This window comes from Athene cunicularia (genome assembly GCF_003259725.1).
Source record: "Athene cunicularia isolate RWA chromosome 3 unlocalized genomic scaffold, athCun1 chr3_part1, whole genome shotgun sequence".
Lineage (NCBI taxonomy): Eukaryota > Metazoa > Chordata > Aves > Strigiformes > Strigidae > Athene > Athene cunicularia.
Window position 1 is genome coordinate 109,177,910 of NW_020799097.1, and position 27,128 is coordinate 109,205,037.

Sequence of the window (27,128 nt, forward strand, 5' to 3'; positions counted from 1 at the left end):
CATGCACCAGGACAGGTTGGGGCCTGACCAGATGAAAAGCGGCTTTGCAGAAAAGGACCTGGAGTCCTGATAGACACCAAGTCGGACATGAATCAGCAATATGATCTTAGAATCACGGAATCATTCAGTTTGGAAAAGACCCTTGGGATCATCGAGTGCAACCATCAGCCCTACTCTACAAAGTTCTCCCCTACACCATATCCCCCACATCTCATCTAAATGACCCTTAAACACATCCAGGAATGGTGACCCCACCCCCTCCATGGGCAGCCTATTCCACTGTCTGACCACTCTTTCTGTCAAAAATTTTTTCCTAATGTCCAGTCTGAACCTCCCCTGTTGCAGTGTAAAGCCATTCCCTCTTGTTCTGTCGCTAATCACCTGTGAGAATAGACCAGCACCAACCTCTGTACAATGTCCTTTCAGGTAGCTGTAGAGTGTGATGAGGTCTCCCCTCAGGCTTCTCCTCCTCAAACTGAACAGTCCCAGATCCTCCAATCGCTCCTCACAGGATTTGTTCTCCAGGTCCTTCACCAGCTTCGTTGCCCTCCTCTGCACTTGCCCCAGCACCTCGATATCTCTCTTGTATTGAGGTGCCCAAAACTGGACACAATACTCCAGGTGTGGCCTCACCAGTGCAGGGTACAGGGGGACTGTCACCTCCTTACTTCTGCTGGTCACACTATTTCTAATACAAGCCAGGATGCCACTGGCTTTCTTGGCCACCTGGGCACACTGCTGGCACCAAGTTGGACATGAATCAGCAATATGATCTTGTGACAAAGAAGGCCTACAGGCTCATTAGCTGCATTAGGAAAAATGTCACAGAAACCTTAAGAGATGTGATCCTTCCTCTCTACTCAGCACTGTTGAAATGTATCTGGAGCACTATCTCCTAGTGCTGGGGTCCCCAGTGCAAGAGCAACATGAGCATACTGGAATAAGTCTATCAAAGGGCCACAGAGGTGGTTAAGGGATTGAAGCATCTCATAAGAAGAAAAGCTAAGAGAGCAGGGACTATTCAGCCTGGAGAAGACTCAGGGGGGATCCTATCAATTTTTTAAAATACCTGATGAGTGGGAGTAAAGATAGAGACAGACTTGTCTCAACAGTGCCCAGTGACAGAACAAGAGGCAACAGGCACAAATTGAAATACGCAAAATCTCATTTAAATAAAAGGAAAATGTTTGTGCTGTGATGGTAACTGAGCACTGGCACAGGTTGCCCAGAGAGGTTGTGGGGTCTCCATCCTTGGAGATATTCAAAACCCAACTGGGCACAGTCCTGTTCTAGCTGACTGCTCTGAACAGAAGGATTGGAGTAGACAATATCTCTCTCACCTCAGCTATTCTGTCACTCTGAAACTTCTACTTAAATATGTTCCCTAGGAACTGGCAGAACAAAACGGTGGGGAAGTGTGATGGGTTAACTGTGGAACAAAATAACAGGGGGGCGTGATGGGTTAATCCTGGCTGAGGGCCAAACTCCCACACAGCTGCTCGCCTACTCCCCTCCTCTGAGCTTGGGTCCCCTCTGCTGTTTCTCACACTTTTTGTTCCCTCCTCCTTCATCTGCCTGGCATTTTGGTAAGAGTGGAATACTTTCTAAGCATGTTTTCATCGAGGTGCCACCACTCACCTGTGGTGAGTCCATTGGAGGTGGCTGTGCCCAGCATTTGGCAGTCCTGGCCTCTCCTTGCCAAGGCCACCCTGCAGCCAACACCTGGACGTGGATACCCAATACAGAAGGGATGCAAGGCTCCACAAGCCAGGCCCTTTTAACTGTTTCTCTTACGACCACTCACACTTATTTTTAATTGGTCAACTCTTGGGTTTGATAACAAAATATCTCTACCTATGAGATTCTGATGTCCCAAATACTCCACTTTACATAAATCAGTACATTCAAATGTAAAGTAAGCCAAGGGCCAAGGATTAGATTTCATCTTCTTGTCAACCAGCGTTGCTTCATGCGCAATCTGCAATGGAAATATGCTCACACACACCGTTCAGGAACATGTCTACATCCTTCTGAAGGGGATGCATTTTTCAGCAACAAGCAGGTGCTATACCAGTTGCTGAGATAATCTTTCTTCACGTGAAGGGAATTTGTCTTACTTCAGTGCTGCAGAAGTTTAGCCTGTAGTGTGCAGCTTATGCAAGTTACTAAAAACTATAGTAACATTTCATCATTCCTCCCCCCATTATGCTCTTCTCAAACACAGAAGAACAGCTAGGAGCATCTAGATGACACTGAGATTACAACATAATTTCTCCACCTTTCTCTCACATATACTATTATGAAAAAACTGTTTCGTTACGTTTGCTTTGCAGATTTTTGGTATCTGAACTAATCTGAGGAGCCAAGACAAAGCAGAAAGCAAATGTATTGTATTTACCAGACTCTGCATTCTAATACAAAACATCCATATCTCGGATAAATTTATATTTCATGTTTGTGATAGGAGAGCATTAAGGAAAAAGATTTATCTGGGAAAAAGTAAGTGTTTTTGGCAGCCATGTACTAAAGGTACTCCTTTACCATAATTAGAAGTAGTATATTGAGAATTATCTGATTGTATACCATGTATTCCATAATGTTACCATACAAATGAACCTACACAGATTGGTAAATGCCTTTCTTACGTAAAGTTCACCAGTTCGCCAAATTTATGCAATAGGAGTCACCTGAATAAGTATTTAATAGACCATTCCAGGCCCAGGCATAAGTTACTACTAAGACAAGCCTATAAGCAGAGTTTTTCCTTTGGTAGATGTGGAATATATAACTACTTATTTGTATTTTAGTTTAGTTTTTTGGAAGAACTTAAAGATCACAGAAGAACAGATAAAACAATTTAAAAAGAAAATAAAAACAAATCATTTTCGCCTGTAGCAGACAGGGGACAGAATTATTTAAAAAGATATGTTTAGCAGTATGACTAATCACTCACATTGCTGGGAAGGGCAAATTCACATACCTAAAGTAAACCCAAACCTTTGCTCAAATTATCAAAATTTTTTCTGGTATCACATTTCATTTCTACCATGACAGAAACTGCAGAGAAACAGACTGAGATGAGTCCTTTCCATAGTTTTCAAATGTGGTCAAGAACAGAAAAGTGAACTTTCATGAGAGTAATTAATGTAGCTTTTATAAGTAATTATTTTTTTTAGCCTTGTGCTAGACAAAATTTGATCCAAAAGCTTTTCAGATTGTAATTATTCTGTTATTTTATGGTTTGTCCAAGAAGATACACCTTGCTGTAGTGTGGAGAACCAAAGCAAGACATAAAAATCCAAAATCCTTGACTAGACAGTTATACCAACGCTTTCTACCATCATTCATTCATTCATTCATTCAGAGAAATATACACAAATAGAAATAAAAATGCTTAGCCTTAAAGAAATTCCCTCTTCATATGGATATAAAAATGTGCAACATTTGGATGTTTCAAATGTGATGAGTTAAAAAGCAAACTCAGTAGCTTGCTTTAATCAGTTACCATGGATCATTACGGTTCTTGCATTACTATTCCACTTTCACTTCTGCATAATTCTATTTAGATCAATAAGGCTAGATTGGAATAAAACTAGATTATGACATTGGTGAATCAGGCCCCTTATTTTTGACACATTTAAGCTTTTCCTGAAAGACCAGATGGTTGGTGTATGTTATGTAGTTTTATTCAGATGAAATTTAAAAGAACTAAAATACGCAGCATGCTTTTATTATTGGCATGCTTAGTGTGTCACCTAAAGAAATCTACAAAAGGAGATAATGAGCCTTGTCAACTGTTTCACAGTAATTATAGCCCTCATGATATAATGCTACAAAATTACAATATAGCTTAAGATAATAAAATGTAAAAAGGTTTTTTCAATCAGGAAAAAAACCTATGCGTAACATTTGTGCAGGAAAGGGATTATTTCAAACAGGTAACCATCAGTATATTAGACATGCAATCAAATGTAATAAAACCAAATTCTGTCAACGTTTGATACTGTATATTGTCCAAAATTTATACTGTATATTTGAGCTATGTTCTTCCCACAAGGCTCACAGATTTTCCACTTCATTTAAATATCTAATATTAAAATAATATAAAGCCTCAGAAACTTGCTTCAAATATTGCCTTAAAGCTCTTGAGCGTTGAGATCAGCATTTTTTAGTGTACTTACGGTCATTGCATAATGGTCCACTAAAGGAAGTCATACTACAGTCGCAACTGAATCCATCCCACTGCTGTAAGCACACTCCCTGGTTTGCGCATGAATCCTCTTGGCACGTTGTGCTGGGCCCTGATGAGAACACACAAAAAAGGACTTGCACTTTGTCTTCCAAAGAAAGGCATTTCTCACTGGATCACATTAACTAGCTGCCAACATCTCAAATCAAATGAGCAAAGAGTTACCAAGTAAAACACACATAAACTTGCTGATTTTGCAGCAGCATGTAATATTAAAAGGGTGGGTTTGGTTTAGTTTTAAGATTGATATGTCAAGCACATAAGAATGCACAAACTGAAGCAGAGTTATTTCAGGTACAGTGGGAATGTTAACTTTGTTGCATTTATTTTGTTAATCTCGCGTCAGGCCATTAACTGGCTAAATGTTTTCTAAAATCTTTATTATTTTTTCCTGTAAATACATTTCAAATATCAAAGCCAGATGCCACAGAAAGCAAAGCTATGGGAGATGGAAGTAAGGATTGGAAAATAAAATTAAGACCTAAACAAACTAAACAAAAATAATAAAATGAAGCTACTCTATACAATGCTTTTAATCCCACAAATTATTTTAAATTACTTAGGTCTGAAATTAAAAGTACTTTGGGATTCTTTGTCAGGAATGTTGGCAAGTACTGATTCACATGCTTCAGGGGTCCCATGCAGGTTCCTTTTTTAAGGGGAGATGCAGAAAATCAGGCTATTAATGAACTGGCATGCCAAAATGTGACATTATGCATGAAAAACAAAGCTACTCTATTTCTAGAGAATCATAACTAGACTACTGAAATATAAATAAATTTGAAAAGGAATGATCAAAGCACTAAAGCAATCACTATACAAACATATCCAAGACTGAAAGCCTTTATGCAAGCTATACTGGAAAAATGAAGGCTCACGTAGCCCATTGTTTTAGAGGTGTGAAAGACAAAATCTGAACGAAGTTACACACTTTAGTCTGAAATGTACAGAGCATTTGTTGCAGCAATCCAACTGTGCATTGGGGGTTTCAGTCTTGTTTAATACACACAGGGCTATCTACCTTGCAAATCAGCTTTCATCAATGCAACTTTGTCAGCAAAATAAAAAAGCAAAATATATTCAATGTTAGTAAGCAATATTGAAATGGCAGCAAACACAGAAAGAAAACATTCAGAGTAAAGTGCATGCTGCTGTTAAAGAGAGGAAGAAATGCCATATAATGCAAACAAATTAATGCTAATAGCCATAAATCTTCAGGCAAGCCAAAATAAAAAAGCAGTAATTTGCCAGTATTTTACTACAAATATAATGGTTAATTGGGCTGATGACATGTAATGAAGGAAAATTAAAAGTTGGGTTTTTTTTCTCCCTTGGATAGATACGAATGCATTAGCAGAGTAGATGCATGGCTGAATCCTGACTAGCCATTTGTCATGTTCAGATACACCGAATTCAAGAATAATTAGCACTGTCATCCTCTGCGGTCTTTCTTTTTTTTCTAGCCCTTTCTTCATGACTGGTGAATGAAGACTGAAATACAGACCCTGAACTACAGACTACTATGAGCTCACACACACATTTCACACTGACTCTTGACGCTACAAGGAAAAATTCAGTTCTGGGATTATAAAATTGTCCTAAATTGTTTTGGAGAAGACACATCAATATCCATTTGAAACTCCCACTGCTAGTCATTGATGACAGGACAAAACTGGTCCAAAGATTATATAAATATCCTAAATCTTCCTGTAGAGAGAAATTCACTTAACCCTTCTTTCACATTACAGCCCCTTCAAAGATCTCAGTGTGGGATTTCTTTTGATTTGCCAGTATTTTTGAAAAAAATCCATATCAATATGATTTAAGTCAGTTCAATGGCCTCTTGCTTTAAATGAGGCACTGCTCGAGCACACCTCTGAACCAGGGCCTGGACAGTCACAGGTGCGAATTAAGAACGAGGGCAGTGTATGCCGCATCCCTCTTCCCTCAAAAGTATTAACTGTTCTATTTTCTCCTGGTTAAATGCTACTACTAATAATAATATCTATAACTGATTTACTGCAGTAGACAGACATAGGATAGTCATTTCCTTTTCTTTGGAGTTTGGAGTCCAGAAGTTTAAACATTTGGGCATTACATCACCCTCTCTTGAGCTGGGGATTATAATGACAGAATCCCGTAGCTGACAAGACAAGACACATTTTTTTCTCACCAGATTCTGCTACTCGGAAACTTTACAAAGATGAAGTGAAAATATCTGTAGGTGTTTAAATGTTATATATTCATGCATTTATTTACACTTTAGTTATGCAATGTTAAATTTCCTCATCTTTGCAAAAGTAGAGCAAAAGTCACAAGGACTTAAAAGTACATAAACTGCAGGACCCTGTAGGCACGTTAAAGAGTGCACACATATTTAGAAAAAATACAGATGCAATCTTGTTAAAATGAAAGGTTATTCTGCTTTTTACGAAATTGATTCTTAGAACTTTTGGCTTATCTATAGTAGTCATTATTCAAAAATTGCCATCAAGACTAGGTTATAGGTAAGATTTTATTTTATTAAGAAGTAGACTTTATTTTTTTTTCCTTAAGTAACAAAGGAGGAGGACTGTTTAATGTTGTTAAATACTACAACATCTACCATAACAGGTTCATATTTTCCTATGTATACTACAAAATTAATCTATTTAATAAAAATACTGTAATACACTCTTCTCAAGCACTCACCTTCTGGTTCACATTCAATTTAAATATTCTAATTTATTCAGTCAACACTTCAGACCTTTTACCTGAGGGCTTACATGCTATATATTACACAAAAAGCATTATTAAGTGGCATGTACAATGTTTTACTATATGTTGTAAAAACAAATTCCATATTTCACCACCAAGAATCTTCACGTATGTTAATACTTTGAAACTTTTCAGATAGTGAATTTAATATGCAAATAATGTTATATATGCACATGCATGCACACAGTGCATTTTCCTCTTAAATATGTTAAAACTATGTTTTTATAATTCTGTAATTTCTATAATTGTTTTATTTAAAGTGCGTAAAGAAAGTACAATGGATTTGACTAGAGAAAAACAGAGCTGACACTTACAACCTGGCTCTGGGGTTTGCTGTTAACAATTCAAAGAGCTAGTTAGCATATTTATGTTTCTAGCTGTTAGTTTCTATCTGTTCTAGCCATTGAAAATTTGTCAACAAGGTGGATTCAGCCAAGTGTAAATTATATTCAATGCTCAATGATGGAGAACAGAGATATCTATCTTCCTGTGGCTGAAACTTCGAAATGCAAGCCTTAAAACTTGCCACACCAAACTCATATGTGGGTTTGCAAAAAAATCTGCCAAAGAAAGAATTTTTAACATGCACTTATGACAGTAAAGTTATTGAGGAATATTAATATTTTAAAAACAAAATCCTAACAGATAAAATTAATTAGCAGTACATCGTGGCTTCACAGTTTGACAGAAGAGAGAAAAAAAGCTTTCACCCCAGGTTGGTTTTTGGTTTATACCAGAAAGGTGGGGAATTCAATCCCATGAGTCTGAGGAACATCAAATTCAAGTGCCTCACCTCTCGGGAAAGATTTTGCAGCAGGCTGACGTCTTAACAAAGGACATACATCCACCAGTAGGGCCAGCTGTCTTTTGGATTGAGAGTAGCGGTGACTGATACTGTTTTGAAATTACTTCTGCTGCTGTGTCCTGAGCCCTTTGGACATGACATCTCAGGGGACTTACAGAGCTTATGCATCCCACCGAAGTGTGAGACAGATGCAAAGCTGCTCAGCTCTGTAAGGATGGAGACAGTCCTCTCTGTACACAGTAGCAGAGCTATGGGCAGCTTAAGGTATACAAGAAACTTCTAGGAGGCAGCTAAATTTGCAAGTGACTTAAATCATATTTTAGGTGTCAGAATACTTTTTTGTACATCTGATCCATGGTCTGTAGGCAAGAGAATGACAGATGGGTCAGACAGGGAGACGAAGTAAATAAGTGAGATGGAAGAGTTAACTCACAAGGGTTAAGCAAAAGTTTGGAAGGGAATATTTCATTCCATGCTGTTACAGATTTCCTTCTACAGGCAAAAGACTTTTGATAAGGCAGTTCTCTGGGAGCCAGGCAGCATGTCTAGTCTGGCCATTTTGCTTGTGTCAGGTGATTTTGGTGTCAGAAAAAGCTGAGTCTCCACCAAAAAGGACAATATTTGTATGGCATTTATTAATTTGTTGGTAGATTTAATAAATTCACCAATAGGCGAGTTGTGCCACCGGTTTAAAAGGTGAACTCTCACTCTAAGCCTGTGGTAATATTTCTTTGAAGTACATAAAATTCATTTAGAAAATTATATAATTTCAAAAAAAGCTATGAAATGCATAATGGAATTAGGACATACTTTGACTCTTTGAAGGGATGGTGCAGGCATGGAACTTGCTAACATCATTCAGAAAGCAAAATCTAATTTTCTAAACTCAGTGACAAAGTAATTTATATTATATTTTTCCATTCCTGATAGAAATAAATAGACACTAAAGTTACAAAAAAAAAATTTTGAATTATACATATTTCTATGTGCTATCAATAGAATATGTACTGTTAACTAAAAGTAGCAGGTAAAGAACAAAATAGTTCCACCTATACGAACGTACTGTCGTAACAACAGAAGAGGAGACAGCATTTATCCACCAGAAAGCTTTATCTTGTGGAGCCTGAGGAAAACCCCCACCTCTGCCTGAATTTTTTACAATGTCTATTTGCAAACTTAACAAAGTTGATATCAAAATCATCAAGATTCCAACTTGAAATTCTACAGTGTCATTTACACATTTTTCTGTCCAGAGAATGGCACTTGAGGGAGGGGAGAACACATAAAATTGGGCAGAGCCACAAAATTCAGAATTACGGGAATAAAATATATATGCAGAGACAGAGAACTGATTTAAATTATTCCGTAAATCATAGTAAAAATAATGTGGGATTAAATGACAGCTGAAAAAATAGCTAGAGATCGACACCCCTGAATTACAAATACACCTCTTCTAATTCTGTCCTCACTTAAATTCCATGATATTCCAGATGAGTCAATAAAGACATAAAAAAATGTGATATATTTGGCTGTTACTGATTTCAGATAGGAAGGCTCACGACAATACAAGTCTCAGGGGTGAGCAAAAATAGAGAAGATGGAAGATTGATCTTAAACATTTTCATAAATTAGCCTTGAATTAATCAACTCAAAATGTCTGCTTTAAAAGTGGAATTAATTAGCTAATGCCTAAGTGTTATGAAGATATAAAGGACTTCATTGAACCTAATTGTTATTGTTCCTACCATTAATTAAAATACCTCAGAACTAAACAAAATACATGCAAAATATCTTGCCACTGGAGAGGATAGATTAAACATTAAACATTTAAGAAGTTAACTCATGTTCTCAGATCAATCTTTGCTGTAGGGCAGGCAAACATTTTTCTCCATAATACTAAAAAAATGCAGTCTTTATATAAGAAAGGATCAAACAAGCAATTAGAAGCAGGTAAAATATAGTCTCTCCATGTGTGGAGGGTACATATCAACAAAACTGCAGGATTCACACAATACTTTCACTATGATATAAAAAAATATTAGCATATTTAATACCTTCACATCCTCTTTCTATTTGCCCATTGCAGAAGAGAGCATCTGAGATTAGATCAGGGAGACGTCCATTCAAGTCAACCGATGCAAGACAGCCTTGGAATCCTTCTTTTGCATGTACCAGTTTTGGCAAGGACTTATACATTTCTTTGGCCACTCCTCCAATATACAAATCACCTGTTGAGAAAAAATAAATATTAGATACAGAAAAAAACCCTGTAGAATCTTTGACCTGCTTGATTTTCTGGCCTTTTTGTACTGAATGACAGGTATCGCAGAAAAACTTGCTTCAAAATAAATGCAGAAGAAAACACTGATAATATATATGATGTGAAAAGACATTGCAGGACTACATTTTTTCAAATGCATATGTAGACTTCACATTACTTAGAAGCACCTGGACATGTTATTTATGTGCCAGCTCATATACACAAAGAAACACGCGTCTGTTTCGCAGATGAGGATTCAGTCACAGAATCTCCATCTAGAAATGCATCTAGTACTGATGCATGTTGTTAGCATAGTCCGGGAACCTGACCACAGATTATCCTTATTATGGACACAGCACACTGAGATAAAAGGCAATAAGAGGACCACCAAGATACACATGAAGTCCAAATATCCAGAATCATCCATTTAAAAGCACACCAAGAAACAAAGAGTTCAGGGACACATCTAAGAAGAAACTTAGGGATACCATTGTTAGGCCATGAAATGACTGATTCCCCCCACCAAAATTCATACTTTGTGTCAGTCACGTGGGAACAGGGGGAGTTAGATGTCCATAAAGTGGCAGTCTGCACACTGAGCAAACAGAATTTTATTGCCAAAAATAATTCTGATGACAGACACATATTATAAACCCCTCTCTGATGAACCTTGGGCAACTTAGGACTGGAAGCTAGTGCTTTTCTTCCTTTGAGTAATTCATAGTTCTGAGATTTATTTTGAAATGACATAACTATAACTTTTCTCTTAAACATCGAGGCAGGGGGTGCTTTTTTGTTTTAAAACAATTCAGGTTGTGCCTTTCTTTCACATGTTGAGTGTCTCTGGTGGGCAAAACAATGATCTTTCAAGCCAACATAACTCACATCCCTAAAGTGTGTCTTAAGTGCCAGACTATAGTTTTAACCAGGTGCTTTCCATACCTCTTGCTGAAGACATGCTGCAGAAAAGAATCTGAGCTTTGCTTGGCCAGAGAGGGGAAGCATGCCCAGCATGATCACAACCCTTGCTGAAAGGCTTTAGTCCTCCTCCTGGCAGGCAAGATGTGCTTGATTCCTTCAGTCACAGACAGAAAGGAATAAAGCCATGGTTTCCTACATCTTGCTTGAGTTTATTGTCCTGCTCTGTTATCCTCTACCTCAGGAAAATCAGCTGTCATTGCAAGCTTCGTGGGAGTGCTCTGAGCATGTCCACAGGCAAGCACCCTTAGGCATGCAGGATGACAACAAGCTGGGCTTCTGAGAAGCATGGAACCTGTTTGAAGGAAGGTGCTTATAGGAACGTCCAACTCTCAAGCATCACCAAGTGACAAAATTCTTACTCTACCTATGCATTAAATCCTCTCTGATGACATGCTTTGTGCTAGCATAAATTTTCAATAGACTCTCTGAATACACAATCTAACCTACATTGTGCTTTCCAGTACATCCCCCAGCCTGAATGATTTTGGAGCCTAGGCCACAGGATTTACCGAGGACTGGTCCTGCATCACCTCAAATGCAAAACTGTTCATTTCCTAAGTGTTTATCAAGCTTTGTAGGCAGATGTTCTAGTGACAGAACTCAGAACGTACTAGCTATCACCTCTACCCCATGTGGCTAATTTTAATCACCCTCTTATCGGTATTAGCCACAGTCACACCTCTTCTTGGTTCTCCTGGCATACACGCTTGTTTGCAAGGGAGTACAATTTCGTGCTGTTTGTAATGGTTTACAGTTCGCCTGAAAGGAAATGGCCTGAAACAAACAAATATCTACCAGACTGTGAAAAATTTTTAGTTACTACGTACTAGCCCTAAAACTCAACTGCATTTGAATTAGTGAAATAGAGATAAAGAGCTTAGGAACATGCATATCTTATAAGCCATCCATCCAAAAGTCTTAGCAACCGTTATAGCATCATATATTAAGAAACCTCAAGCTTTCTCCAGTCTACATAGATAATTTGAAAAATAAGATACTGCTTTCCTCTAGAGCTTTGAGATACAGTATTAATTCTCAGAAGCATGGTATTAGACATAAGAGATTAAATTATCGTAATCCATACGTTTCTGTAAATGGGATGTAATTTATTCACAGCAGAAAAACTTCTGTATTTTTCAATCAGCTGAATTGGAAACAAAGTAAAAACTATCATCTCAAAATAAAGGTTCTTCATCTTTTTCTCAGGTGGGACATCTAGAAAGTAAAATCCTTCCAGGTTTCCTGAAGTTCTGTGCAGTCATTGTGAGCTCAGAATAGAGAGATAATTAATCTCAATTGATTCCAATAGACTTAAACGAGGAAAACTCCAGAAAGCAATGCCAAGAAAATCACTCCTATGCTAAATGGGTTAAACTTGGTCTATTGTACATAACAGAGGCAGCTTCTTTTTAAACTTCCCAACATGTATATTGTCCAACCAACCATTTTTATTCTGTGATTGGTTAAACACTTAAAGCCATAAACTTTCAGATGATGCCCTGCTAAATCCTAAAATCCACCCGTCAAGCATACTGAGCTTGTTATATACAGACACATAGCAATTGTCAGTTATGATGAATGGTTAATAGAAGTCCAGGTCAGTGTGCCAGCATATAACCTGAACTCGGAATACTTGCTCCAGAAGATATACATTGGAAGATCTTCAACTAGGTATTGTATGCACAGAAGTACAATACATTGAGTCCAAATAAACTGTAACTCTACTTATAGTTCCTTAAGACTATTAGAAATTATCACTATATATTGAAGATACAGTTTCCACAAACACATGTTCCGGGCAGTATATTAAGTTTGTTGGTGTTCCAAATAACTTCTGTTCTGCTTTTGCACTAGTTAACACACTACACTAATACATATTGTATGTACTGAGCAGCTATATTGACTGTTAACTTTGCCTTTTATAAGGTATATACAAGTATTTTTTATGACTAAGGGCTAAACATTTCCCAGATTTAATATCAAATGTGCTTTGAGTTTGCTACTGATGGCATAAAAACACTCTCTCAGAGACAAAATTTTATTAAGGGATAGGCTCTGGAATTAATACTCAAATGTTTTATTAATACATAAATGTTTTGCATAGCAGTTTCAGCGAATCACATGCTTCATTTTCACATTCATGACAATGAAGAAGTAGTTTCCTACAAAACTCTATCCATTAGAAATTCAGACAAGACAGAATTGCAGAAAAAATCATTAATGAAAATATTTGTATGTTGAGTGTGCATGAGCAGAGGTTCAGAAAAGATAAAGCTTGTCCCACTAAAAGAGATCAGAGGAATCGGCATAGTACGATGCAAATTCTCAGGTTTTCTTCTAGTTTTCACTTCTTGTGTAAGGACAGCTTGACTACTGGAAATGTTACATGCTCTAAACCAGCATTAATCTCTTGGTTGTGTATCTGCCTACTTACCCTTACAAATTACGTGTAAGTTATTTCATTAAGTAAGGTATCACAGTTCATCAGATCAATAGTATGAGATCAGACGCTATCTAAACTAGCTGCAGCCTAAATGCAATACTAATGCAACACTGCTACCACTGAAAATGTGTGACTATCTCAGGAGTTGTGCACAATGGAAAATGCAATTCTATTTCTTTCTTTCAACAGATGAACATTTCTTAAGTATGTATAGATAGGGATATAATTATATTACAGTGCTAACCATAGTTTCTGGAACTAAAGTTTAGTTATTGCCTTTTCCGCATGTATTTTCTTCTGAAGTTTATTCTGATTTTTAAATATATTCCTGAAAAAAAAAAATTCCATTTTTTTTTCATAACCTGACTTTCCTTAATCTATAAAAGAAAATAACCAATTTATATAAAATATATTAACTGGCATAAAGAAGAGGGAATAATAGTGCTCCAAGATCTTCTGATGTCTGGAGAAGCTTCAAATAAAGCACTTTATCTGAGAGCAGATAGTCCTTAATCTCACAACTCTCTTCTTACTTATATTGGGAGTCAGTACACAAAGTTATGCCTTTTTATTTAGAGAGGAAGGATTTTTTCCTCTCTTAATTTTTCTGAGGTCAAAAAAATACATATGTTACAGTGTTTCTCACTGGCATGCTCATTGCAGGCCAGAGGAATCAACTGGAAGGCTGAACTTTCAGAGATATATATATAAATCATGGCAATAATAGTTCTGGTCAGTTATATCATAAACACTATCAAAGAGAATAATTTAGTGAGCTTAATTAATATCCTTTACAGGTAATGCAGATCTTCATTTATTCCAACAGGATCCTTCCTATTTACACCTCTGTATCCCTTTTCTGACTTAGAGCTGATTTGTGCTTTGAGGAACAAGTGAATTTAACACAGAAACAAATTGCTAGCTAATAAATGAACCCAAGCTCTCAATGTATTCATTATTGGAATCACACTTATGAAAAAACACACAGAACACCACACAACAGTGAGTCACACAACTGCTGGCGAAACAAATACTGCCAAATCTTTCTGTAATAAGCCATCCTTTTTTTATCCCAAGTGTCTACATTTCTTCAAAATAAGAACTTTACAAATGCTAAGCCAAAGAATATAAAGAAGATACTGTTCCATTTATTTCTTTTCTGAATATGTAGCAGAAGTATCTTATTTGGCTCTACTGATATTGCTGACAGGTCACCTCACAGATTTTCCTCTTTTCCTGGTTCGTGTCCACACCCAAGAATTCTTATGTGATATGTACTGATGTGCAAAAATTATTCATTTAATTTAATGACTACAATTGTCTTCAAGCACTAGTAGAGAGGGAATTATTATCCATGTGTTTCTAATGGTAACAGCAACATTTAAATACTGCTTGGGGAACAAGGAGTTTAACCAGGATATAGTTAGGCTTCTTTACTCTCAAAAATCTGTATGTTTTGTACATATCTAGTGGTCATTTCTTGAACACCATCTTGACAAGAAATGAATTCATGTATGAATGGAATCAAAACAAAAATAAATAAAACAGTAGAAGGAATTGTGGCTTGGCTTTTTCATAACCCATAAAAACAAAATTCCCGGAATATTTTTATATGACTGCACAAAGGAGTCTTCAAATCCATCACTCCCTTCAAAAACAGACATTCTTTCCTTTCAGATCTTCTTGTGCTGCTGGTTTCAACTCTATTTTCAGCTATTCTTTTAATTTCTCTTTAATTTTAGAAGTTTCTCTGTCTTGTTTCTAATATCACCTTGTACTAAATCACTACTACAGCTAGGAATAAGAGTGCTTCTGCATGTACTAGAACGGTATTATTCCCCAAGAAAGAGATGGATAGCCTTGGCATAACATAGTGGGTTCTGAAAGCACAACAGGCATCTGTGCAATTCCTCCATACGACATATGAAAATACAAAGAAACATCTGGCTGTGGTGAAGCCGAGGTGTCAGGCACACTTTTCTCCAAATACACTATTTCAAAATGATCAAGCATATAACACCTTCTTCCCTCAGGCAGGCAAAGAGGAACGAAGACTGCAAAGACTGAGAAATACCACAGAGAAAGTCTAATCTCAAAAGAAAAAAGTGCTCACTTTCTTCAAGTCCTTCATAAAACAGATGATTTGCTGTTAACAAGGTCGATAGAAATCACGTTGTAGGATCTTAATAGTTGCACAATGAAGCACCAGGTGGAACTCAACATAAGACCCATACAATCTCAACTCATGGTACTTTTGAGGCAACTATAATGTGAAAATAAATTACTCTCACAGAAGCTGAATATGTACTGACTTAAACAGAATAGACAACATCCTGATTTTGAATCAAGGGATATTGTTTCAAATGAAAATGTCAGGTAGGCGTCTAGATGCCTTTGAAATTCATGAATGAATGAAATGAAACACAGGAGCCTGCTTGTTCTTGATGACCTACTCCCCTCTCCAACATACAAAAGCACCTACCTACTATTTACTTAGTGCAATAGGCAGAGTGGTGACTTTTCTTTCAGATATGAGGTTTCAACACACACTTTGGAAAAGTAATTGGGCCTGAATAGCAGTGAGTGACAATTGTAGAGTCTCTTCCCACTATCATTATTCATGACTAAATGTTTACTTTTTGTTCCATAAAAAAAAAAAGAAAAAAAAAAGGTGATCCTTTAAAAGTGTTGATGAAATATAATTGTTCTTTTTTTGAATAAATCAAGCAGCTTGCTGTGATCATAATCCAATAATAAATTGAAGGACAGTTGACAAAGACTTAAATGATGCATCCACACAGCTTCTGTGGCACATACACTCCAGCATATGGCTTTTCAAATCTCCCTTTACAGTAGAGAATATGCACTTGCTGTGCATTCACAGGCCTGTATGGTGCCAAAGCAAAGCATGACTGAATTTTTTCTACCACTTGTAAGGGCACTTGAGGGAAGACATGAACATGTAAACTTAGTGTTTTATGCCCACTTATTCACTTCAAAGAGTCCATTCTGTAGCTTCAAGTATTGATTTTTTTTTTTTTTTTTTTTTTTTTTAAGAAAAGCAGGCTTTTCAAATATTTTTCCTGTTGGAGCAACAAATTCCATCACTTTTAGATGCTCTCTCACCTAAGAAGGGAAAGGGCAGCTAGTTTATCTGTCCAGGCTCTGCTGAGTTATCTGTCCTTTCCAATACTTTGGGCAAGAGGCAACTGTATGATGTGATAGGTGATGCCTTCTGTCTTCCACATTCCCTGTACTGATAACCAAGCAGGTCAAAACAATTACAGGCAAAAATAGGGAATTTATGGGTTAGAAAGTTGCTCTTTTGGGAAGGAATATAGAAACTAATCTTTTCAGCCTAATTCTAAACTCCTTTCAGTATCTTCCCTGAATACTCCATTAAAGGTATCAAAAAACCCCAAAACCAAACGTTATTACCAGCACTGAAATGCTGGCACTGTGGGTTTTCTTTAGTCATCTTTATTGGCATATAGGACATATTGTAGTTATTTGTCAGGAGAATTTAACTTTGAAGATATTTCCTCCTTTGGCTGATACTGTTCTTTTAACAGTTGCATCATATTACTGCTTCCTAATCCACACTGACTGAAAAAGAGGCAGTGAGAATTAAGAAGTATGAGAGAGAACTTACAGCTGATGGGTGCACCAGGAAGAGCACCTTACACATTTCTCTTGCCACCAATTTGTAGAACTGGTACTGCTGTAGGGCAGTCCACACTGGAGAAATACTCGCTGCTCCATCTTCCTCCAAGTCTCCTGATTCCATCAACTACTCACACCCATGCTACTCTCATAACCATATTGAAGACTTTCTGCACTTGGGACAAATATGTTTCTGTTTAGAAACTACTTCTCATGCTACTGCTATGCTGCTCACTGCTTTACATTCCAGCTCTGCTGAACGCACTCTCCACTTCCACATTTACCTCTTGGTGCTCAGTTTCGATTCCTAATATAGTTTTTGGCTCTGTTCATAATTGCTTAATGGTTATGCAAATATGACTATGTTTCACAAGCAAGTAAAGCTGTGTGACAGAAATTGTGTGCATGTGTGGGAAACAGCAACCACATGACAATGTCCTTAGCAGTTAAGTTTCAATAGACTAAAGTAGATACTCAAAAGGTAGGTGCTCAAGTCTAAACATTCCCCTAGATTTCTGCAGGTTAAAATCCACCATTCCCCAAGAATTCCATTCTCAAATGATGTGTATTCTCAAATAAGAAACAGTTACACAAAAATATTTAACGTTTTCTTGATTTCTTGGTTCTCAGATTCCCAGCCACTTTCTTTCTCTTTGCTTATTTTTCTCCCCTGAAAGACTAGATGGAGAGCACTGGCATTGAAAAACATTAAACAGATTTAATACCAAAGCATTCTGCTTGTCCAATGGACGGTGAGGAAAGATGGTGATGCATGTTAAATGGTAAATAATAAAATCTAATTGCCATATAAATGTGCATAGTAATCCATCTCTCACAGAATTGATGCTTCAGGAAAGACTCTCCACATAAAGCTACCAAAAAGCTGAGAGGGTAAGCGTTCTCATTTTGAACGTAGGTCTGCAGATGGAAACTTTTCATATAATATTACCAACCTCTTGATCAAGACACTCACCTCCAGACACCGAGTTTATTACACGAAGCAGCTCTTTTGCAAAAAAGGACTGATGGGTCAGAATGCCAAGATCCATGAGGATGGTGCCCTCATACCCACAGCAGCACATTTTGTAAACAAGTTTAGGATGCGCTTCTTGGCTGAGGGAGTGCTAGGATTCAGTGGGATGTATTTACACTAAATATCCAGATTTTCGGGGGGTAAGTTCTAAGAGCATACATGTTTCCTCTATTATCCTTAGCATAACTTAGTATTCCAAAATGGCTTGAAAGAAATTCCAAAATCAGCAATGGCAATAACCTGCTTGCCAAACAGCTGTAGGAATATAGGCAAATCTATACATTTGTAAGTGTGTAAGAGACTGAAAAGAGCAGGAGCAAAGAAGCAGAAAACAAAAACTTTCCCTCACCATGGAGTGAACTGAAAGACTAGTGCAGTGTTGTTTTCACAGAGCTCAGCATAAACACTAGAGTATTTTCTTTAATTTTTATTTAATTCAGAAGTACTGGAGTAAATTTTTAATTTTTTCCCCATCTCATAATTTTGAAAATTTGGATACAATTTCTGAAGGCTTGGCATTGCACAAACTATTTTCACAGCCTGGTAGACAGTATAGCTCTTCAGAAGCAGTATGTGAGAAGTTGCAAACAAAGGAGGATAAAGGAATTTGCGTTAGATCAGTTTGTCCAGTCACCTATTGTTAATCTGCCCCTGTACCTTTGCTGCATAGGAAGTCTTAAAGAGCTCTCAGTTAAGTACCTTACTTTTCCCTCCGTACAGAGGCTTTCCCAACAGTCAGGAAAACCACAGCTGCCTTTGCCATTGTCTACTCCAACAGGTCACATTAGGAAGATCTATTTGTTGTTGACAACATTTGGAACTCTGCATTTGGAACACAGTGTTATTTCTGCTTGAAGAGTTCACAGCCCACTGGCAAGGTCATTACAATTAGCTCACGCATGTTTATTTGATAAATTTAAGCATTTATAGTCATTCATTTATACAAAAATGTGTTTTTATATAAAATACTTTTCTGTGCTTCCTAAAGCTTTGTTTCGTAGTAATAGAAATTTGAAGGATCACTGCAATTGATAGAGACCTTGTAATATAGAAAAGAAGATGTAACACAGCAAAAATAATAATGGTCTCAATATAAAACAACAGGGACAAGTATATGAAATTGAAATAATTTCAATTTCCCTTGCTGGAACAGAAAACCTTCTTTATGATCAAGACTAATTTAGCTCAGTTTTGCATAGCATGAATAACCTGCTTTGACAGGCAAATGAAACATCAATAGATTAAGTGACTATTACGAATCATCAATGAATATGCCAGGCTAGTAGATCTACTGATAATTTAGTTAATTGCATTAAAAGTTTACAAGGATGAATTAATTGCCAAGTGAGTCTTTATGTGCATAGAAGAAGTATATTTCAGCATATTTGTAAAACCACTGAGGTGATACTAGAAATTAATATGATTAGTTTTCTTTCAGATGCTTCAGACAAGATTGTTTTCACATTATTGGAGAAAATGGCAAATGAAAAAGGAAATATATAGAGCAAAAGGAGCCATATGTCACAAAGGAATAGAGGAAGTCAGAGGCCAGTGCAAAGCTATAGAAATAAAACACACAACAAGAGATCCAGACACGTTTTTGAAATCCAAGAAAGTTGATTCTGACACATGCTCTAATACAAATAGCATTTTTTGAGGGTGCAGTGATATAACAGCACAGTAATAACATATGACTTAAAATGGACTCTAAAACTGACATTTGGGAAGGCCATGTGGAATAGGATAACAGTGAGACAAGTTGGATGTATGGACGGCAATTCAAAAAAGCAGCTCTTAAAAATGTATGAAATGATGCACACGCAGCCAAAATTAAACCATAAATGTTGTGTTGGTTAGGATTTTTTTTTGTGATGATGATTTCCTTTTAAAAGGAAAATATAGTTCGCCCAATATCAAAATTAGGGTGACTGCAGTTCATCCTGGTGAAATACAGCATAGCTAGAAAGTTTAGAATAGGATGAGATACTGAAGTACTGAACCAATTCTGAGAAAAGGTTTTCACTACTTATTGTTAAATCTAAAAGTAACAGCAGCATTCCTTAGCTTTTCATTTTGTAAGAGTGAGGTATTTCAATTTATAAACAAAATGCTAAAATATTTAATTTTCTGACAGATCTTCCAATAGAATTGAGTGGAGTTTTGTAGGGTTTTGTACGCTGCCTGTTTAAAGAAAGTGGGTGAACACTCTGGGGATTAAAATAGCGCCCATATGTGTAGCAGAGAGGCAAAAGGAAGATTAAGATTAAACTCTAGCAGGTAAGTGGATACAAAGTCATGCTTGAGGATGTTCCTCCTCCCCAAAATCAGATCACGTGTACTCAAATACTTATAAAAAAACTCTGACAGAACTCCAATTTCCCACACCACAGGACGAAAACATGGAGAGGGAAGAGGTATTACAGATGGTATAATATCTACAGTCAGAACAAAGGAGACATCTTTTCTCTGTCAACAGTGAGGAATAAGAGCACAAGTCCAATTCCACTTTCATTTGCATTTTTGTGCCCCTTCAAGGCTACTCAGACCCCTCAGACTGTAAGAGCACCACATCAAGTACAGCAGCAAGAATTCCCCTACACCCAACTATTTTGGTCCGTGAAGGCCTTGAACCCATGCTAACCATCTGAAAAGCAGGACAGGGAATCTGCTCATCAAATACACGAAAGGAAATTTTCTGCGTAACTGAACGTTGGCAGGCTTGAGCTACATCGCCTTTGCTGTTAAGACTCGTTTATCTTCAGGGGTTATTTGCTAGAACTGCACCCAGGTACACTTTGCTGATTTTCTTAACTAGGAAAAAATAGCACAGTTCTTGGAATCCAAACACAGAACTGTTTTCACTCGTTTCTTTGTCTCCAATTTATAATTTACCCATCTAATTACATCAAAAATTAACATGGAAAATTTAATATAAGCGTTTCCACAGGTACCTGCTCCAATCCACTGAAATTGTACCAGAGGTTACGCAGGAAACCCATGCCTTCAATAATGAACTTTCTATGTTACACAGCCAGACCTACACCTAAAAAGAAACACGTAGTGGAAATTCTCTGCCATACCTTTATGGCAACTGTCTGCTTTCCCAGACAACTGGCATGCTGTGCAAGCTCTACAACACAATCTGTGTCATATCTTCGTACAAAATTCACTGTGCATTTGCAAAAAACTGCATATATGTGATTTATCTTTCCAGGATTAGCCTGGATTTCAGCATCTGAAATCTGGTAAGTCTACAATTACTGAGACAGGCTGCAGAGTCTATGTAATCTGTACACATTTATCTTTCACCCAGTGCTAACTCTGGTTAAACAGAATTATTGATATCAGTAGCAGGAAGTACAACTTTGAATTTGCTTTTTTGCTAGGGCTAAAATAATACAGGACAATGAATTAACCATAGCTGCTTGTATCAGTAAAGTATATGGAGTGTTGATAGCATAACAGAGATGTGTTATCATAAGAAGCACTGACATAAAATAGAAAAGAGCAAGCTACAGGAAAGCATTTCAGCTGAATACAAAGGAAGAAAAAACAATAAAAAGGGTTTTTTTTTTTTTTTTTTTTTTTCGTTTTTAGCCTGCTGGCTAAACTGTATCAGCTTGAACTCCCCCAAAAAATCCAACACAAATTTTCCTGATAGATGCCATGCCATATTTAAGGGAAGCTGACTGAGCAAAATATGATAGAACACATTAAAAATTAAAATGAAACATACTAATAAGAAGACAGAGGTTGTGGACCTGCGTATGCTAGACCAGTTTGAGAACGATGCTTACTATATATTACTGTACTGAATATGTCAGTTTTGTTAATCTTTCACTAGACACATTTCCTGGGTGGTGAATTACAGAAAATCAGCATCTAACACAATTCACCTTCTTTGCTTCAAAATCTCAGTATGTTTTTTCATGTTCTTTTTTTTTTTTTTTTTTTTTTTTTTTCCCTTAAATAAAGCAACATACCTCAACACCACATTCAGTTTGGAAACGATGCTGACTAAAATAACTGCGGTCACTTAGTTATCAGTTCTTAACAGGATTATTTTTCCTACTCATGACTAATTAATATACTGAGAAAAAAAGCAGATTAAATACATATAATAAATACATACCTACACATATGCATAAATAGTACTTATTATTGCAAAAAAAATGTGAATGAATAAGGTGGATGCTTTCACTACAGTATCAAAAAAAATGCTGAAATATTACATTGTCTCAATAAACATTGACCATATTTACAAGAATGAAAAAATGAGAAATAACATGAAACGAATTCCAAATATAGATTTGAGAATAGAGCATGAGCCACATCCAAAAAGCTTTAATTTATAAACCAAGCATTTCTGATAAAGAATCTCTTATTGAAGGTTATGATATATCAAGACACAGTTTTCACAGTTTTTCTTACGATCTTAATAGCACTTTCAAGTGAAGCAAACATGTAAAATATCACAAAATCCAGAATAATTACTAAGGTCAGCTCATTATCTGTGACTCAGAGGTAGTTAAAAGAAAATCCAGCAAGGAATAAGCTCTTGATGGAATATTAATATCTACTTTGAACTTCATGGCTTTTGAAATATTAAGTTTTCTTTGACTGTTATGAAATTTTGGTTTTCCTAATAAGAATTTTTATAAAGAATGTTGAAATACACGATACTTTTTCACATGACCAGAACATATTTTCTTATGTCTGATCAGGTAGGCAGTATTTGAAAAGTACACTTATGCATCCTTTCAAAAAGATATTTTCCTCTGATGCAAATTAGCTCTTCAGAAGCCCATCCTTAAAATTGATTACTATTACTTATTTTAAAATACACATATATGTTTGGTTTATAAAAATGGATCTTAAGAATCTAGCTGGACCTATAAAACATAGGTTTAGACTTATAAAGCAAAGTTATCCCACCCTGCAATTGAAATTACAACACATTAGATATTTAGGTATGTTTATAGTCCTATACATCTGGCAATTTCCATTTATAACTGATTCACTGGAGGACTTACTTATGAGCTATTTTATGATATCAAAATACTGCATTGCATTAATTTTCCCAACAAAAGGTAGGTTTTATGTGGAATAGTGAACAGTGGGGGACAGGTCAAAATGTTCCCCAATTCTCTAACATAGATCACCAGTTCTGCAAAGCGTTTGTAGTCATACTGTAAAGCCTGGGCTGTGGTTTCTGCATGACACATAACTTCTGTTCATGTAAAAATCAAGCTTTTATCATAGACATTTCAGAGCTCCTTTAGTCCCTCAATTATCTTTTGGTATATATGGGCTGCTCTGTGTTCTTACCATTTCCTACTTTTTTCCTGTGGCATTTTCACACATTTAAAGTTGTACCTAACTGAGCAGATCTACTACTAAACTGGCATTGTCAGGCTAACATAAAGAAGGTGTCATCTCTTGTGATCATATTATTATAAAATAAAACTTTTCAAATGGTATTACGAAATTATGCTGTACTTTACATACACGATTTATTCAGGTTATCATTCTGTAATGACCCTCACTGTAGGTTTTACAGGAATTACTGTACTTACTTTTGAGATCTAAATTTCTGGCTCCTGCTGTGCTCTGTGTTGTGATTTTATTGTCAATCTTTACAGTGTGGAGATTGTTGGTATCCCTTGATATCATCACGTTATGCCACTGGTTGTCATTCAGAGGTTTATTAGAACTTCCTTTGATGAGATTTGCACCATTTCCCAAGTCAAACACATAGTGTAAATACCTGGGAAAAGAGAAAAAATTGGAAAAGTTTCCTTTTTCTTTACATAGCAGGGGGCACTAATTAATATGTCTAATATTTCCTATTTCCTTGTACTCCTCAGTAGTGCTGGTAAAATCAAAGATGACAACGAATGCCAGATGGGGAAACAACCTTAATTCAGAGAAATCACCATTTTTGTTTAGATGAGCTGAGATGCAGTCCCAAGTTTCTGGAGAATAACGAGCATTCCATGTATCAACACATACATGCATACATACGCAGAGAGAGAACAAGAGGAAGGCTACAAACTAGTACTTCTTTCTGGTAAACACTATAGAAGTTATACCTATTATTTATTTTCATATTTTTTTCAGGCATCTAGCTTCATCTGAAAGAAAGAGTCACAATAAAGCATATAAAGTTTAACACGAAGAAACATTCATCAGTCACATATGTCCAGTTATATAAAGGTCTGTATCCTAAACTTTCCCTTGTATTTCTCCTGTATATACATTTTGAATAGACTGCTTTTTTTTTTTTTTTTTTTTTTTCATGACGCTAATCCATACATACCCTTTTACTAATTCAACCACAATGAAATCATTTCCATCGCCACTGTTATAAAGTATCAATCCATCCAGAGAGGTTGTTTTGAACTGGAAAAAAAGGTGCATAGATGTATATGCTTGTAGCGTGGCCAATGCAACATAACTTGCTTTAGTTTTAAAGGTTACAGGGTCTGCTATGATGTTCCTGAACCCAAATCTTGCATTTAGCTCACAATAATCGATGTCTCCATTTTTACATAAGTCAATGTATGCCATGCCATTAAATGTAAGACTCTGTAGATGCCCAATGAAATTAGAAGGCACAGAAGACAGGTAGCGCCGTTCGGTTATTATTCCTGTTTCTATGTTGTGGAATTCCAGCCGTGTGTGGTCACCAGCCATTTGACCTTTAAATAATAACAAGAAAACATGCATTAGCATCTGAAATGGGAGGTCAAAAAGCCCATCATGCGATTAAGCGTCTGTATCAATTTCACACTTTTCAGAATGTGCAAGGCCAATTCTTGGCTACAAAGAGGATTCTTCTAAATCGACCCAAAATATTGGTAAACATCTGGGAGGCCTTCCACTGAGTTCACTATGTTTGGATAAGGCCAAGAAGCAAGATTTCTAAACTGAAACACAATACCACAGTACATCAAAATCCCTCACTTTGGTTACACTTAACCAAACACATGGTTTTACTATAAGCAAGTGCAATTCATTAACACAGCACGAAGATCACAAAGGCAAATCTCAGAGCTAAAACGACATTAGCATTTCATGGAAGGAAGACATAACACTTTGGGGGATATTATTCCATGTGTTTTGCTTAAAAGTGCATGATTTGGCAAGAGAGGGAGGATTCCTGTTTAAGCTGTTTTAGGTATATTAATGCCAGCTTTCTTGCAAAATCCTGTGCTGCAAGGGCAGACAGAGCCTTCTTTGAAAGCAACTAGCTTCGTACCATGGGGATAAACCATGGGAGAAGAGGGCAGAGCCAAGTGATGGATGAAGTGGAAAGCATTCAGCAAGGGTGTATGACAGTGTCTTGTAATCCTGAAAATATTGGGGGACTTGGTTACATCAGAAAGGTGCCCAAAACCAAGCCTCACAGATACCTTTGAGTCTTTCTTTGTCATGCAAGGACTCCTACACAGCAGAAAGCCCAAAATTTGCTGACTGTATAGCTAATCTGAAGGAAAAGATCAGGGTACACTGAGTACTGGTGAGTTAAGGTTTTAAGCTAGTTATTGAATACCTTACCCAGCACATCAAAATTCTGTCCACTGAAGAGCTCCCTTTTCTAACAAAGCTTAGATATTTTTTTTTTCCCACGCTTATTTTAAAGAAGTAGGACAGTACGATCACAAGGCTGATTCACGGTCACGTTGTGTGGGTATGATGACAAAACAGCTTTTTATTACTTATCAATTTTATGCACCTTTTCCACACCATGGCCTAGATTTCCCCATTCCTCAGCTGTTTCATGTCTCTCATGGAGTTCAAAGAAGGTGAACAGCAGACCTAGTCAACCTGGAGTAAATACTGGTATAAAACTGCTCTGTAATACAAGTTCCCACAGTTGCAGTGCAAACCTGTGGGCAGGTTGAGTCCCCTCTGTCCTTCCCTGAACATACTGTTCCAAGAGGAGAGTGTGAGCTCTGACCCAGGCCGGACATAGCAGAGGTGCAGAAAGCCCTGAGGCAGACTTAAACAGCTGTAACTCCACAGGTTTTATATGCAAGTGTTTGTGTACATGTGTGTGATCAGGAAAGAGATAAGAGCTTTGCTCAGGGAGATGGATTCACAAACAGGTTGAGTCACAGCACTGACATACAAATAAAGGTATCAGTGAAGTTACAGTGAAAATAGGTCTGCAAGGTTTAACACCATTCAGACCACACACACACACACACAAATTGCTCTAATAAATGATGATAAATATTTACAAGCGGTTTACTTAGCTTCAGGATGCATTCTAGTTAAGAAATTACTTTACTGATATCATTGAACACCACCAGCATCTGGGATTTGCAGTCCTATGGCTGAGTACTGCTAGAGGCACCTAAATACCCAAGGACAGTCTTCCTGATATGCTTGTTTCTAAACATCAGTTCTGAAGATACTACTTCCCCTGATGTTTTAGAAAAAGGTGGGTTCTTCCTTGCAGTAAATGAGTTGGGAAGCTGTCTTGAAAAATGCCAAATCTGTAACTTTCTGCAAGGCCAAGAGCTATATATTGGATCACATCCAGAGAGCTGAAGATCATGTTTTAGAGAGGAACATTATGTATTCCAGTCTTACATCACTTCAGATGGCATTACATAAATGTCATGGCAAAAATCCACTAGGCTTTGGCCTGTAGCACAGTATCCTCTCTATATTCACTACCTTAAATGTATTTCTTCCTTAAGCGTAGCAATGAAGTTCCAAAATCGGGGCTCATATCCCAGATATCCCTCCAACATTTCAGTTGTACAAATACACTAACAGGACTTGAGACTTCACATAATGCTCCACAGTTTTTGCAAGTACAGCAACAAAGCTTTGTTTTGTTGCTTTTTAACTTGTTGATGCACAAGATGCATTACTTGTTGCAGTGCTATAGGAAATCATACAAAAGGCCAAGTGAACTTCTGT

General features: G+C 36.9%; 1 protein-coding gene across 13 annotated transcripts in view; it reads right to left on the reverse strand.

The window, feature by feature from the left end:
* NRXN1 (neurexin 1) overlaps nt 1-27,128 on the reverse strand; it is a 717,717-nt gene that overhangs the window by 353,651 nt on the left and 336,938 nt on the right. For 8 of the 13 annotated variants that reach the window (XM_026844489.1, XM_026844487.1, XM_026844493.1 and 5 more), the window contains 5 exons: nt 24,511-24,892; nt 23,768-23,958; nt 9,866-10,039; nt 5,271-5,297; nt 4,182-4,301 (listed from right to left, as the gene is read on the reverse strand). In XM_026844489.1, the coding sequence (XP_026700290.1) occupies nt 4,182-4,301; nt 5,271-5,297; nt 9,866-10,039; nt 23,768-23,958; nt 24,511-24,892 (894 nt within the window). The remainder of the gene's footprint in view (nt 1-4,181; nt 4,302-5,270; nt 5,298-9,865; nt 10,040-23,767; nt 23,959-24,510; nt 24,893-27,128) is intronic. The other 5 variants (XM_026844498.1, XM_026844485.1, XM_026844499.1 and 2 more) reach the window with 1 other exon arrangement.